Source organism: Mirounga angustirostris, unplaced genomic scaffold (genome assembly GCF_029215605.1).
Source record: "Mirounga angustirostris isolate CCGP_5_RB_7025 unplaced genomic scaffold, mMirAng1.0.hap1 SCAF_14, whole genome shotgun sequence".
NCBI classification, from domain to species: Eukaryota; Metazoa; Chordata; class Mammalia; order Carnivora; family Phocidae; genus Mirounga; species Mirounga angustirostris.
In genome coordinates this window covers 65,989,313-66,004,086 of record NW_026991722.1, presented here as the reverse complement: position 1 = coordinate 66,004,086, position 14,774 = coordinate 65,989,313, and the positions used below count along the sequence as shown (strand labels likewise).

The 14,774-nt window shown below is 59.9% G+C and overlaps 1 protein-coding gene across 1 annotated transcript; it reads right to left on the bottom strand.

The window, feature by feature from the left end:
* Positions 1-1,570: 1,570 nt before the first annotated feature.
* LRRC75B (leucine rich repeat containing 75B) lies at positions 1,571-8,515 on the bottom strand. The gene is made up of 4 exons (XM_045886419.3): positions 7,983-8,515; positions 5,302-5,430; positions 3,745-3,860; positions 1,571-2,345 (listed from the first exon to the last, which is right to left on the bottom strand). The coding sequence occupies exons 1-4, from the start codon at positions 8,157-8,159 to the stop codon at positions 1,820-1,822; spliced, it is 948 nt and encodes a 315-aa protein (XP_045742375.1). The 5' UTR covers positions 8,160-8,515; the 3' UTR covers positions 1,571-1,819.
* Positions 8,516-14,774: the final 6,259 nt, after the last annotated feature.

Sequence of the window (14,774 nt, the reverse complement as noted above, 5' to 3'; positions counted from 1 at the left end):
TCTCCTCTCTGCCGGCCTCTTTCATCCCCCACCCTGCTTTGCCTTGCTCCAGGGAGCCTGAGCCCCTTGCTCCGGAGTGAGGGCACCGGAGACACTTCTGTGGCTCCCAAGCCAATGGTCAGGCCCATGTCTTTAAAACAAGGACGACCGAGAGGGTCAGGACCCCAGGATGGTGGGTTGAGAGCTGGAAGGAACTATGGAGAGCCAGCCCTATTTAATACAGAGGAAAAAGGAGAGACCCAAGGCCGGGAGAGAGGAGGCCATGGCCAGGTCCCAACAGCAAGTCAGGAGCAGAGAGCTGGGCTGAACCTGGTGTTATTCACACCCTTCCCACCACATCCAGATAAGGGTTCCTCCAAAAGCAGCCAGGCTGGCGGGGGCCTGCCCTCGGGGTGGGCAGGCAGCAGCCGAGAGGGAGCTCTTTTCCTCCCCACCTCCTGCCTGGTCCTGGAACCCAGCACCATGCCGTCCTCACCCTTCTTGACCATCTCCTTTCTGGCCCAAGAGGCTGTTGTATATCTGGCCAGGCTGGAATCCGTGCTGACTCATGGTCCCCTGTGGGCCCAAATGTGGAGGAAGGTCAGCTGGTGGGCCTGAGTACGTAGGCCCAGGGGTGAGCTCCATCTTCTCTTTGGCCCAGCGGGCTTCTCTCTGCCACCAGGTCTCTCCTCATCCATGAGGATCCCCACTGCCCCAGACCTGACCTGGCTCTGCATGGGAGACTTAGGCTGCTGGCTTCCCCACTCTGGGCCTCAGTTTCCCGCCCCCGGACATCTTTAAGTCCCTTCCTTGTCTTTGCCCTGCCCAACACCTAGTTGGGCTGTACTCCAGCTCTCCACACAAGGCTGGGGTGGGAGGGGCAACCATGACTTTAGGCTTCTGATCTGGAGCCTGCCCTGATGGTCCTTAGGGGGATGGGAGATAGCCCCCTGCTGGGTACAGGCTACCCCTGGGGCAGCCCTAGGAATGCTCCACCCCTGACTAGCCGCTGCTGGATGTGCCCACCTCCACCTCCTGCATGCTTTTTTGGGGTCCACCAGAGGGAAGGACTGTGCACGTGGGCCTTCAGGGCCTGGAGGGAACACACAAGCTCTTTGTCTCTGGTCGGGGGTATCTCCTAACCCCGTGGAGTTGCCCAATAAGTACAGGGAGCCTGGGGGGGGGGTACTAGGGGTGGTGGGCAGCACTTGCTCTGTGGGCGATGAACCTTGCCTCCTGTCAGCACAGTCTTGTCCCCAGTCCAAGGGGTCCTGGGCTCAGGCACAAGATTACTGTGGGGCTCCATTCTGAGCTTTGCCCCTCTGTGGCCTCCCAACCTACTCCTCTCCAAGCCCCACCCAGACGTGAAGGTCAGGTTCCTGGCAGCCTCCTCTAACTCCCCAGCCCACAGGTGGACCCAACCCCACACCTTGGTGTCTGACCAGGGAGCACCTGGGGGATGTCAGTGTGAGCTTGGTCCCTCCCTTCCAGGTCGACAGCATCCTTGAATCTTTGACCACCCCTCCTCCCCACCCCAAAAGCAGGGCTGGCGCTCAGTGGCCCTGAGGTCCACGGTGCAGAAAGGCTGAGGCAGAGCAGGACATCACCGTTTACTGTGGGATCGGCACAGCAGGTGCCGGGCGCTTCCTGCCGAGGGAAGCCTGACAGTCCCTCCTGGGTTGACCATCTGGACTCTGGTGAACCCCTTCTCCTTCCATCCCCTTCATCCCAGGCTGCACATTTACACTGGATTTCTGGGGGCCTGGAGGGCCTCCATCATCCCCCATGCCATGTGCCTAGGAGCATCAGCACTCAGGCAGGAGCCAGGGTGGGTGGCGGGTCACCTCGTGCAGCAGGCCTGGGGCTCAGACCCTGGCCCAGCGGCTGCAGAGCCCCAGGTGGATGCAGCAGAGGTGGCCCCAGCCACGCCGCCCTCAGGCTCAAGGTCCAGGCCCTCGTAGATGGTGGGGAGTGAGGTGCGCTGGCTGAGCCGCCGGCGCAGGCCGACCAGCAGGGGCTGGGGCAGGGAGGTCACGTCCACATTGTTGCCCAGGTCCACCCAGACCAGCGCGGGGAACTTGGCGGAGTCCTTGACGGCCTCAGTGAGCTCGCGAGCAGTGGCCCTCGTCAGCCTGTTGCCGTTGAGCAGGAGCTGGGTGAGGTGGGGCAGCGTCCAGAGGCTGGGCAGCATCAGGCGCAGCAGCTCGTCGCTCAGCCCCGTGAAGCTCAGGTCCAGCACCGTGAGCCCGGCTCCCTGGCTTCCCAGGTAGCGCATGATGTGCCGCACATCCCTCGTGGACAGCAGAATCCCCGAAAGGTTCACGGTCTCCCCCGCCAGCTGAGTCATCTGGAGGCTGCTCTCGAGGCTGTGGGAAGGTGGCAGGCAAGGATGGACTGAGCAAGGGTCCATGGCCCAGGCAGGTCCCCACTGGCTGCAGATAGTGACCCGTCAGGGCAGCCCGCGGTAGTAGCGGGACCCAGGCCCTACAGTCAGGCCATGCTACTTTCTAGATGGGTGGCCATGGGCAATTCTTGGAATCCCTCTGAGCCTCATTTTCTCCTTTGGTGAAAAGGGGACCTGGCTGTTGTGAGGAATAACATGTGTTAAGCTTCCCCGAGCCATTATTATAAAAACCTACTGCATGCCTGCGTGGCTACACCTGTTACATCTAGAGTAAGAATTATTATCCCATTCTGCTGAGGAGCAAATGACGCTCAGAGAGGTGACAGGACTCTTGCATGGTCCCACACCGCTAAGAGGGAAGCCAGGTGCTCTGACTCCTGAGCCCACACCTCCTCCAAGGTTGACCCTTTGTGGGTACAGATAGATGTTCCTATGAGGGTGACACGGTATCAGGCTGGTCCCCCCGGCTTTGGGGGCTAGAGAGGGGACAGGCCCAGAGTAGCAAGAGGGGAGGTGTTGGGAGGTGTAGGGGTGGGCTGTTGGGAGGTGAAGGGCCCCCTGTGTTCTAAGCTGGAAAGGAAGTTTAGAGACCAAGAAGGGACCCCCACCACCCCTGGAGCCCCCTCTAGGTCTCTCCTGTCATTTGAACATGGCCGTACTATGCATATAGGCAGTGTGACCACCTCAAGGGCCCCAGCCACCGTGGCAGGGAACAACCCCATGGGCTCTGGGCTCATCGAGAACCACCAGGCTCAAAGGATGGGGAAGCAAGTAGAGGAGAGCTCTGGGGCTGTGGTTCTGGGTCCCTGGACCTGGTTATCTGCAGCCAGTCCCCGGGCTGTCTGGCCGCGGAGCTGTGATGGAGTGACTGGGAGGGGGACCCCATGGCAGAGCAAGCTCTCAGGCTGGCTGTGGAGGCCTTGGCTTCAGACAGCCTGGCAAAGGCTTTTCAAAGAGCTGTAGGAAAATCAGGGCAGGGTGTGGCCTTGGGCAAGCCACTTTGCCTCTCCCAACCTCAGTTTCCTTTCCTGTAAAACTGGAATCATGTCCCAGAATCTGTCTCCCTCCATAGCGTGTTGTGAGGATTCAGCAGACGTCTGCTGAGGTCATCTTGGCCCGGATCAGGACCAGGCCCTGTGATAGGCCAGGGATTGAGGGGCGAGCAAACAGCAGGAGGCAGGTCACACAGAGGGTGCAACTTGGCTTGGGGAGCATTCCAGGGCTGTGGTGCAGACAAGAGTGAGGGGCTCACAGGGTAGGGTTTCAGGCACCAGCCTCTTGCTGAGCTACCTCTCCATGCCAGCCTAGGAAGGGACCCTCAGGGGCCACGAGGTGGGGTTGTGGCTATAGGCTCCCCTTACCAGCTCTGGGTCTTCCTCCGGGGCAGGCTGGACCCCCGCTGCCGCTTGGAGTGAGGGGTGAGGTGGTAGATTAGCTGCCGGCAGATCTTATCCGAGGACTTCCAGAGCTCATAGTCCTGTTGAGGGGCGGCGTTGTCAGGGTGAGGCTGAGCCCCTCCCATCCCCCTCTGGGCCTTGGGGATCCAAGTGTGTGGCCCAGCACATGATTCATCATGGATCACTGAACTGCCCACTAGCCTCCCCCTCTCACCCCCCACCCTGGCTGTAGCCTGGCACAGAGCCAGGGGAGGCTGCCCGCTGGTAACTGGACAGGCTGGTCTGAGGCCCGCAGTGCTCGGCGGGAGGAGGCCTAGACAATGGGCCCTTGTTCCCTGTCCTCAGGCCCAAGGCCAGTGTCCCGGGCTATCAGCGGGCTCCCTGCCCACCCTCAGCGCTCCCCGGGGACTCGCCACAAGGGGAGGCAGAACCAGGCCCCTCCAGGGAACCCTGCTCCACTGACGCCACCCCCAGGGAATAGAAACAAGCCAGGTCAGCATGCTCTTCTTCCTCTCACTCTCCAAGCTAGACTGCCCATAGGGCCTGGGTCTGGGCTGCCAGATCTGGGAGGGTTCATGCATTACAGCACTGCGACCTGGCTCTCTCCTGGGCCTAAGCGGGCCCTCGTAGAGACCTAGCTCGGATGGAAAAACAGGGATGCTCTGCTTTCCACAAAGCTGGCCCTGTGCAACCTCCGCTACCCAGCACATTCTTTGCCCTGTTCCTCTGTTAACAGTGCGTACGCACAGTGGCAACAAGCCCTGGCAGTCACTGGGTGGCTCTAGGCTAGCCTCAGGATCCTCGGTGATGTCTGCATATAAGTGTCGGAGTTCGGGGCTGGCCGGGCCCATAGTGGGCACCACTGTTTCACGCAGGGACTCACTGTGACAAAGGGCTGGGGGCTGGGGGCTGGGGGCTGTGTCAGGAGCACAGCACCTTCAATGTTCATGGCAGGATGTCTGCAGGTGCCACCAGAGTGGAGTTTGGAGCAGATGTGGTGGCTTGGGAGGGGCGGAGCGGGGGGAATGGAGGCCCCAGGTGACAGACGCCAATTCAACATGAGGAGGGATTTGTTGGTGGCTCGCACTGCTATGGGAAGCAGTGAGCACTTGTCCCCAAGTGTATCCATACAGGATGGGGACATGCGGACAGGGTTTCCAGCTGAGGGCGGCTCTCTTCTGGCCCCAGGAACTCAGAGGCTGGGAGTTTGGTTCCGTCAGCAGATTTGTCAGAACATTCTATGTCCCGCAGGGTCCCTGTATGACTTCCTGCCTGGATCCTGGGTCCTGGCGCAGAGGAAGCAGGTCTACCCAACACAAGACTTTTCAGGTGTAGGAAAGCACAGCTCACACGTGTTCCTAGTACACTGAAGCTGACGTCGGGTCCCAGTGAGGGACATTGATCTGCTTAAGGCCTCGAAGCAAGCCGGATGAGAATGAGGCTCCTAGCTCCCAGCCCTGGGCGCTCCTGGTCCCTGTCAGCTGCACTGCCCAGCCTGAGGTCCATGTCTACTGGCCTCACCGTCTTGGGGCACTGCAGGTCCCGGGCCAGGTTCACAAGCAGGTCATGGGAGATGGGGTCCACCAGATTGAGGAAGGCCACATTCCTGTAGAGGATGTCAGTGAGGAGGGTCCCCTCGAGGCCCAGGTCCTGTGGGTGGTGAGGAGAGTTGAGTGAGCCAGGAGTTGGGCTCTCCCTTCTCCAGGCCCCCATCCAAGCCAGCCCCTCACGTCTGTTCCCCTCTCTCTGTCTCCCTCCCGGATGCTTCCAGGCGGCAATGGGCCAACTGTCCAGAGGCAAGTGGACCCTTTGGATGAGGAGAGTGTCAGTGCATCGGGGGCTTCAGGGAGGTGATAAGTAGGTTCCCAAACCCTTAGACTGGTTCCCCGGAGGCAAAACATGGTACTGTGACACCTGCCTCCGCTGGGGTTGGGCTTATCTGGAGGGTTCTTTGGGGGGCTCCTCCGATGACCCCTCCAATGCTGCTGTCCTCCAGCATTCCTTCGGGGCCATTTGCCTCTCTTCCATTTATTCCTGAGCTCTCCCGAGTTCTGGCCACCATCTGTTTGCTGACAGGTCCGGGCCCCTTTTGTAGGCATGGGCCCCTTTCTCAGCTCAGATGTCCCAAAGGCAGCTTAGACTGGGTATGTTCACCTCCTGCCATGAAGCGCGTCTCACCTCCTGTGCCCCATAGTAAAGGGCATCGCCATCCCCATCTTCCCAGCACTCAGGCAGGGGCCCAGAACCACCCTGCACTCTTCCCTCACCCATCTCTGCCCAGCTCTCCCTCCCCACTGCTCCAGGAGTTTCAGGCCTCTCACCCTAACAGCCTCCTCCCGGTCCTGTCGACCTCCCAACACCCATCTATTCCCACCCTTGGGCTGCCAGCGCCAGCTCCAGGAAACACACACCTAAACTTGACCCTTAACCCCTTTGGTGGAGACCAAATGCTCTCGTTGTGTAACACTAGAGACTCATGAGCGGCCTGGCATTCCCACCCTCCCCAGCCCACCAGCCTCTTTCTCCAGCCTCCAGGTCTCCCACCCCTCACAGAGACCTCACCATTGGGCCCCTGGCCTGCCCTTCAGTCCTTGGGCTTCTCCTCCTGTTATTCCCACAGGCCTGGTGTGGCACTGAACACCCTTTTAGAGATTATACTGACAAGCTGATGGGGCAGGCACAGCCAGGAGGGGCCTCCAGACCCCTGGGCCCTCCCCAAGCCAGAGAGTGACGCGGTCTGTGCGCAAGCCCCCTGTGTACAGGAAGATAGGCCAAGCGGGAATGCCCAAGGGCCATAACTGCAGAGTCCCTGTGGCTTGTGGGGCAGGACAGCCCCCTCTTTGGTTGGGAATCCTGACCTCTGAGACACAAGGGGGCAACATAGCTGGTTTCCCAGCTAAAAAAAAAAAAAAAAAAGTCCCACTGGTGCTTGGGCTCCAGATGCCATCCCAGACAAAGATCTGTACCTCTGGATGGTCTAGCTGATTTGGTGCTGCTTTGCTGTTTGCATTTTAAACACCATTCAAGTTACAAATGCCAGCTAGGGAGGATCCAGAAGAGAGGGCTAGCTGGTGAGCCTGGGCTGACCCAGACAGGGCCCCAGACACAGTCAGCCTTCTGCTGGTCTGGACAGCTCCTCTTAAAGGGCCAGCCCCACCTTTCCAGCCCTGTCAGCCTAGAGAAAGGAAACCCAGTGCAGCAGGGAGCGGGGCTGGGAGACTAGAGGTTGGGCTCCGGCCTCCGCTGCCCCCCAGTCTGCTCTGTGGTCATAGGCTCACCACTGTTCTCCAAGCCTCAGTTTCCCTTCTCTAATCATCCACCTGCAGGCCAAACACCTGCGTGGCTGATTTCAGATTCCTGGACGGGGCAGGTTGTGGTGGCAGCTGCTGTGGGTGATGGGGACATGGCCAGAGAGGGAAGTGGCTTGCCCAGTGGTGATGCTGGGACCAGAACCCATGTCTCCTAGGGCACCCCGGGCTGGCTCCGGTACCTGGTGTGTGTGAGACCAGAGGCGCACTGCCCCCCCACCCCACCCCAGTCCAGATGTGGTGTTGTGAGGTACAGATGCCAGGTGTATGTACTCAGTGGGTGTGATTTGCCTGTTAGGAGGATGGGTGATGTGAGTTGTAGCTGCTATAGGCTCATGGTGGGTCACACTGGCTGACCAGCTGGGCTGTCACTTCCCAGGGTCCTCTCTCCAGGCTCCTGTGCAGTGCCTCCCTTCAACCTGGAGGAGCCAGGATCTGTCCCCTTCCCCTTGCCCTGCAGTATAAGATCTCGTCCCCCTCCCACCGCTCCCTTGCCGCTCCTCCCTTCTCCCGCCAAGGCCTGAATCTGGGTCCTTAGCTCCAGGCTTGGGGCACCCTCAACACACACAACTGACCTCTCAAACCCCAGAGAGGTGGACACCGTCGCGGCCCCCTCCTCCGCACTCACAGCCCCCACCCCACCCCGCAGCCTCGCGGGCCTCCGCTCTAGCCGATTGCTTTCTGTCCCTCGCCCTCTCGCCCAGACAAGCCCCTTCAGCCAGTCGTGCCCTCCCCTCGGAACCCTGCCGGCCCGCGCGCCCGTCCGGGGCCAGCGCTGCCTCCCGCGCCCCGGGCCAGCTCCGCAGCACCTCCCGGCCCCTTCCAGGCCCGCAGCCCGCGGCTCCCGGCCCCTCCCCGGCCTCCAGCCCCGGGCCGGCCCGCTCCTTCTCTCGCCTGGCGCAGGAGGCGCAGCAGCTGCCGGGCGCGCTCGGGCCGCCGCTCGCGGAGCGTGGACTGGATCTCGCGGAGCCAGCGCACCCGGCGCTCATAGGGCGCGGGCCCGCACCCCGCCGCCGCCCGGGCTTCCGAGCCCGCCTCGGCTCCGGTCCGCCGGCCCAGCCGCGCCCCCATGGTCGCTGAGCTGCGGGCGCGGAGCTGGAAGGGAGTCCCGGCCGTCTGCGCCCCGCCCCCGGCCCCGCCCCGCCCCGGCCGGGGCTGCACCGGTGGGGGGCGCGGGATCTGGGGGTGCGCGCCCGGGCGGGGCCGCCGCGGTGGAAGGGGGCGTCCTGCTGGGGGCCCCGGAGCTCCCAAACACTCGGTTCGGGAGGTCTCCCTAGTAGAGGCCCCGGCCCGCGCTAGACCGGGCTCTGGAGCTCTGTCTCCAGGGCCTGGAGCCGTTGGGGGAGACGCTGAGCCAGGGCCGGACGAGGTGGCGCTTGGCCATGGCCTCTGGCTGGCTGACAGTGGAACAGTGGCTTTGGTGGTGCAAAAGAGCACTGGACTCGGAGTCAGGCCGGGCGTGTGGGGATTCTGGTGCCAGCCTTAGGCAGTGACATCACCTGCCTTCAGGACTTTCCCGGGCAGTGGGCAATTAATTGTAGTATGACCCGTCCACCTGTATAGACGTTCCTGCTTGACAAATATTTACTGCCCCTCCCTGCCTGGCTGGGGGCAGGCTGGGGCAGCCTAGGTGGTTCGGGCTCCCTCTGACCCAGGCCTGGCAGATTTTTGGGATGAAGAGTGCTGGTTAACCCTAGGGCTAGCTCTGGGCAGGCTGGCTAGCAGGTCAGTTGCACCTGTCCCAGGCTTCCTTCTTCCAGCTTGACAGGGGTGGGGAGGCAGTGTGAGGAGGGGGAGCCCTGGCTCCTCCAGGGATCAAGTTTGAGCTAGGGACCCACCGCAGCTCTAGGGGCCTACTTGGGGGCCTGCTGTCCCCTGCAGGCCCCCCTCCCAGCTCTGGGCCCTCACATTCCCTGGGTAGGGGACACTTGGAGCACTAGGCTCCAGATCCCCAACTCCCACAGCAAAGAGGGTGTGTCCAGCCTATGAGGACAGTGGGCCTGGGCACCAGTGCAGGAGGGGTGAGCACAGACAGGGTGTGTGGGGGGCAAGGGGTGGCCATCTGAGGGCACATGGTAAGTGAGGGCAGATGCAGGTTCCTCTTTTGGATTAAGTATTGCCCTCCAGGAGTGTGTCTGGGGACAGGGTGCTGGGCACTGTGGTCCCCCAGGGCTGAGCCCCTGATTTAAGACAGAGGACAGCTTAGTGTCCTTGTCACTTGACCATCCACTGAACGCTGACCCCTGTTGTTGCCTGCTTGGACACCCCCATTGGGACTCCTGGGGCCTTTCTATCCTGGGCCCCCTTCTCCCCTGCCATCCGCCAGCTGGACCTAGCAGCCTCCACTACCCCCCTCTGTAGTCAGCATTGTCCTGGGGCCACCTTGGCACCACAGGTTTCCTTCCTGGCAAACCTGCATGACCGCTTGGCTTGCCTTCCTCCAGGGCCCAGGCGCTGTCGCTGACCTGACGTGGTGGTGACGGGACCAGAGACTTACGCAGCAGCCCCTTGCCCCAGGGACCTCTCAGACCCCTGTCCAGAGCTGGCAGCCTGGTAAGAACCCCCCCTCTCTCCTCTACATCTCAGGGCTGGAGCCAAAACTGGGCTGTCTCCCAAATCCTGACCATATCCTTCCAGAGGCCGAGCCAGGCTTGGACATTGTCCCCTCAAACATGAGAAGGCCGAGGTGGGGGTCCGGGGGGTGGGGAGGAAGGGTCGAGCTTGGTTGTCACGGAGGGGGCAACCCAGACAGTGGCATGCAGGGGTGCTCAGAGTTGTAGTCCTGTGGACAGCAGAGAACTACTCCCCAGCCCCACACCCCTCAGGTCCTACCCCACCCTCTGTGTTCTTGGCTGAGAGATTCCTGGAGGACATTTTCCCAGAAAAAGAGGGAGGTGGCGTCTGGGCCTGGATCCCTGGATGGGCCTCCCTCTGCCTCCTGTGGGGGTGGTTAGGTTGAGTTGGCTCTCAGGGAGTGTTTCAGGCCTAACCTGAATTGGGTAGGAGGCCCCAGAGACAGAGCTGTGCCCTCAGGAGTGGGGGGCATCATTCCTCCTTACTAGTCTCCGTGTATATTTAAGTAAAGGCCACTGGCCTCTCTCCCTGAAGTTGCCTTGCTCTGTAGATCTGTGTTTGTGGAGACCCTCTTTGGTGGATGGGTTGGGGGTGGAGGGGGCAGCATGTGCTCTGATTGCCCCCCCAGCCGCTGGGGCTGATAGGGTTCAGCGGCTTGTATCAGGCCCCTGGACAGCCAGTGAGGGGGGAAGTTGGGGAGCCAGAGAGTCAGGTGCGAGGGACACAGCTGGACCCCAGGCCTTGCTGGGGACACATCCTGGGCCCCAGGTGGGGCCTGCCAGGAGACAAGCAGCAGTGCCAGTCACATCTTTGGCTTCCCACGCTCTTGGCCACCCCATGTGGTGACAGGGAGCTGGAGTGACAGGGAACCAAGGTCCAGATGACCCAGAAGAAGGGGTGAAGGGTGTGGCTGTGGCTGGAACTGGACCTGCCCCACCTTTGGGCCTCTTCTCTATCCACCCAGTGGGATAGTCTAAGCCCCAGTACCTGCAAGGTTTATGGTACCTCAGCGAGGAGCCAGGTGACAATGAGCCTTCTGGCAGCCACTCCCGAGAAGGATGCAGGATGGTTTGGGAACTCAGTAGGAGGACAGAAGCAGACAGACACTCAATGGAAACAGTTTCTCTTGGAGCTGGCTCTATAGGGATGTCCTGTAAGCCTGCGGCAGGGCCAGGAATCTCCATGGGGGGTAGGGTCACAGGTGTAGGCTCGGGACTGATTAGAATCGCCTGGACCTGTCCTTTTTAGGGCGTACGAACATAGGCAAAGTAGGTAGCTGTGTTAGTTTTCTGTGGCTGTCATAACCAATTATCACAAACTTGGTGGCTTAAACAACAAACGTATTCCCTCAGTTCTGGAGACTGGAAGTCAGAAATCAAGGTGTTGGCAGGGCTGCACTACCTCTGAAGGCTCTAGGGAAGACTCTTCCTTTGCTTTCTCCTAGCTTCTGGTGGTTGCTGGCATCCTTGGCATTCCTTGGCTTCCATCTCCATCACTGCCACCCGGGCCTGTGTTGTCACCTGGCTTTCTTATCTGTATCCCTGCGTCTCTCCTCACATGACGTTCCTTTTTTTTTTTTTTTTTTAAGATTTATTTATTTAGGGATGCCTGGGTGGCTCAGTCAGTTAAGCGTCTGCCTTCGGCTCAGGTCATGATCCCAGGGTCCTCGGATCGAGCCCCGCATCAGGTTCCCTGCTCAACGGGGAGTCTGCTTCTCCCTCTCCCGCTCCCTTTGCTTGTGCTCTCTCTCTCTGTCAAATAAATAAATAAAATCTTAAAAAAAAAAAAAAGATCGGGGCACCTGGGTGGCTCAGTTGGTTAAATGGCTGCCTCCGGCTCAGGTCATGATCCCAGGGTCCCGGGATCGAGCCCCACATCCGGCTCCCTGCTCAGTGGGAAGCCTGCTTCTCCTTCTCCCTCTGCCTGTGCTCTGCCTACTTGTGCTCTCTCTCTAGCTCTCTGTTAAATAAATAAATAAAATCTTTTAAAATTAAATAAATAAATAAAATAAAAGATTTATTTATTTGAGAGACAGAGAGAGAGAAGGGAGGCGCAGAGGGAGAGGGAGAGAGTCTCGAGCAGACTCCCCACCGAGCTCAGAGCCCAGCTGGCCTGATCCCATGATCTGGAGATCACAACCAAGCTAAAGCCAAGAGTTGGATGCTCAACCACCTGCACCACCCAGGTGCCCCCTCTTCACATGGCCTTTTTTTTTTTTTAAGATTTTTTATTTACTCATTTGAGAGAGAGAGAGAGAGGGCAAGCCAAGCAGGAGCAGAAGCTGGGCGGAGGGTCAGAGGGAGAGGGAGAAGCAGTCTCCCCGCTGAGCAGGGAACCTGATGCAGGGCTCGATCCCAGGACCCTGAGACAACGACCCGAGCCGAAGGCAGATGCTCAACTGACTGAGCCACCCAGCTGCCCCCTCACATGGCCTTCTTACCAGAACGCTGGTTATTGGATTTAGGGCCCACGCTAACGACATCTACAAAGACTCTATTCCCAGATAAGGTCACTTTCAGAGCTCCCAGATGGATATGAATTTGGGGGGATGCTGTTCAAGTCACTATGGTAGCTTCTGCAAACTTCAGTTTCCTCATCTGTGACATGGGGAAAATAGGATGCCCGCCTGGCATCTTATTGTAGGATTAGACACAACAAAGAGTCCAGCACACAGCAGTGTTTTTACAAATTGATTTTCTATGGCTTTATACTGAGTCCCCCCAGCCACCCCACAGCCTTCATTTGCCCACTCAGTGCTGACCACTGGGCCCTGTGGATACTGTGGAGCCTAAGACACAGGAAGTCAAACTAACAGCTATGCCCACAGGGGTGGGGAGCTGTGATGGGGCCCCATGGGGCACTCTGGGGCATTACTGGAGCTGAGGAAGACACCTGACCAGGAGGCAGGGTGGGGAGGACTTCCGGAGGAGGTTGCATTGAGGCTGGGGTCTGAAGGAGGAGTGCCAGCTTGAAGTTCCAGCAGGGAGCAAGGGATGAGCCTCAGGGAGGAAGGGGTGGGGCCCTAGCAAGGCAGGAATTTATCTAGAGGGTGTGGGGGCCTTTGAAGGGTTCTTAGAGAGAAGTGCTCAGATTTGCATGTTCAGCAGGGGCTACAGCAGGGAAAGAGTGGCTGTGGACCCCGAGGAGGAGTTGCCAGGTGAGCGGGGCTAGGGTCCCGTGCAGACAGGAGGGGGGTAGATGTAAGGCTGTTGGACAGGACCGGTGAGGTTGGGGCCGGGGCACTGAGGCTAGGCTGGCTGGGGGGAGCTATGGGGAGGGCTGTTACTTAGCTCAGGTTTAGGCACACATGTGGACCTGAGGCTTCTGAAACAGCAACTCACAAAATGTTGCAAGCAGGACTCAGAGAGTAACCGAGTTCAACTTGAAGAGATGCAGGAGGCCGAGGAATGAGGTGGCAGGGGGTGGGGGCTCCTAGAAGCTCTGGCGGAGGGCCAGCAGGGCATGCAGGGAAAGTGTTGGGTGGTTTTGGCATCAGGAGAACCACAGGACCACTTACCCCGCGGGGGAGTTTCGGGGGTGGGGTTGGGGGGGTTGGAGAGGCGTGGACAGACAGGCTCGAGTCAGTGACTGATGCCCCTCGGAGACAAGACCAGATGCCCCTCTGAGACAAGACCAGGCCCTGCCCTGGGGTGGGGGCTGGGGCCAGAGAGGCTCAGCCTTTCTCCTCCACCCCCTGGAGCTCCCAGACACTGCAGATAATTAGAGGTGATGTGATAAATGCTACCTGCGCAGGGTGTCGTGGGCAGAGAGGGCAGGGCAGCCAGGACGAGGGAGGCACTTTCTGCCGCTGAGCCCTGAGCCGTTCATCAGGCAAGGACAGAGGCGACTGCAGGCCTGGGCGTGGGAACCATGGAGGTAGTGGGCGCTTACTGTAGCTCATGCAGCCATCTCAGGGAATCCGCCCAACAATTTTTTTTTTTCAAAATTGTATTTATTTATTTGAGAGAGAGAGAAAAAGAGCGAGAATGAGCGGGGGTGGGGAGGAGCAGAGGGAGAGGGAGCCCGAGGTGCCCCCAATTATTTTAATGATTTCTGCTCCCCAGATAGAAAACAGAGCACAAGAAGAGGAGACCCTGGGCCATGGGGTGGCAGGGGTTGCATTTGAACCCGGGGACCCGAGAGCCCATGCTCTCCTGCCTCTGGGTTTGGGAGCTGGGCTTGGTCCACCGGGTGCCGGACTGGCCCTGCCTCCAGCCATTCCCAGGTGTTAATGAGCTGGAGGCCCACACACGGGCAGTGCTCCAGCCTCCAGCCGCACATCAAAGGCAGGTGTTGAAATGGTGACTATGCAGATGGGGCCAGCGGGAGTCAGCCAGGCTCCCTGCTACCATGGGGCGACAGCAGCCTCTTCACTGAGCTGGAGTCTTCCTTCCATCCTTCCATCCGGTCAGTGTGGTCTGTGTGGCTCTGAGAGGCTGTGGCCAGGTGGCAACAGGGTCTGTCGGGCAGGCCCCTGCTCCTCAGTGGGCAGGAAGTGAGGTCAGGCCCACCTACAGCATGCCGACTCTCACAGCCGCAGAAGGCTTTCCGAGAAGGCAAATTGGGGCTTGACACTGGGAAGAACTTGCCGACCAATTAGTTTGGCTGGCTTTGAAGGTAGTGAGGGCCCCCGTCAGGGCAGGTATGCAAGCCAACCTTTCTGGGGTGTCGGAGATAGGATATCAGAGACCAAACCTTTGGGATTCTGTGACCCTAAAGCTGATTAAGATGCTATGGTGTTGGGCATCAAAGTCACTTTTGTTCGGCCAGCTTACCAAATATCTCCTCGGCGCAGATACCAAGGGACCCTCTGGGGTAACATCAGGTTTCCTGGCTCCCAGTGGGCCCTGGGATGGTGTCCCAGCAGTTCTGGAGGGGACTGGACCGCCCTCCCAGCTCACACACGGTGAGGCTCCCGACTGCATTTTGGGAGGTGGTGTCCCCACAGCAGGGGCCCACTCGGGCCCGAGGCTCACCTGGCACTTCCTGAGGCTCAGGCCTAGCCCCCCCACAGCAGGGTGGGGCGCGATGGAGGCTGCAGTGAGGTACTAGTTTCAGGAAGTGGTTTGTAGGGCCTTCCCCATGTGTCATGGGTCAAGTTTCTAACCCCTG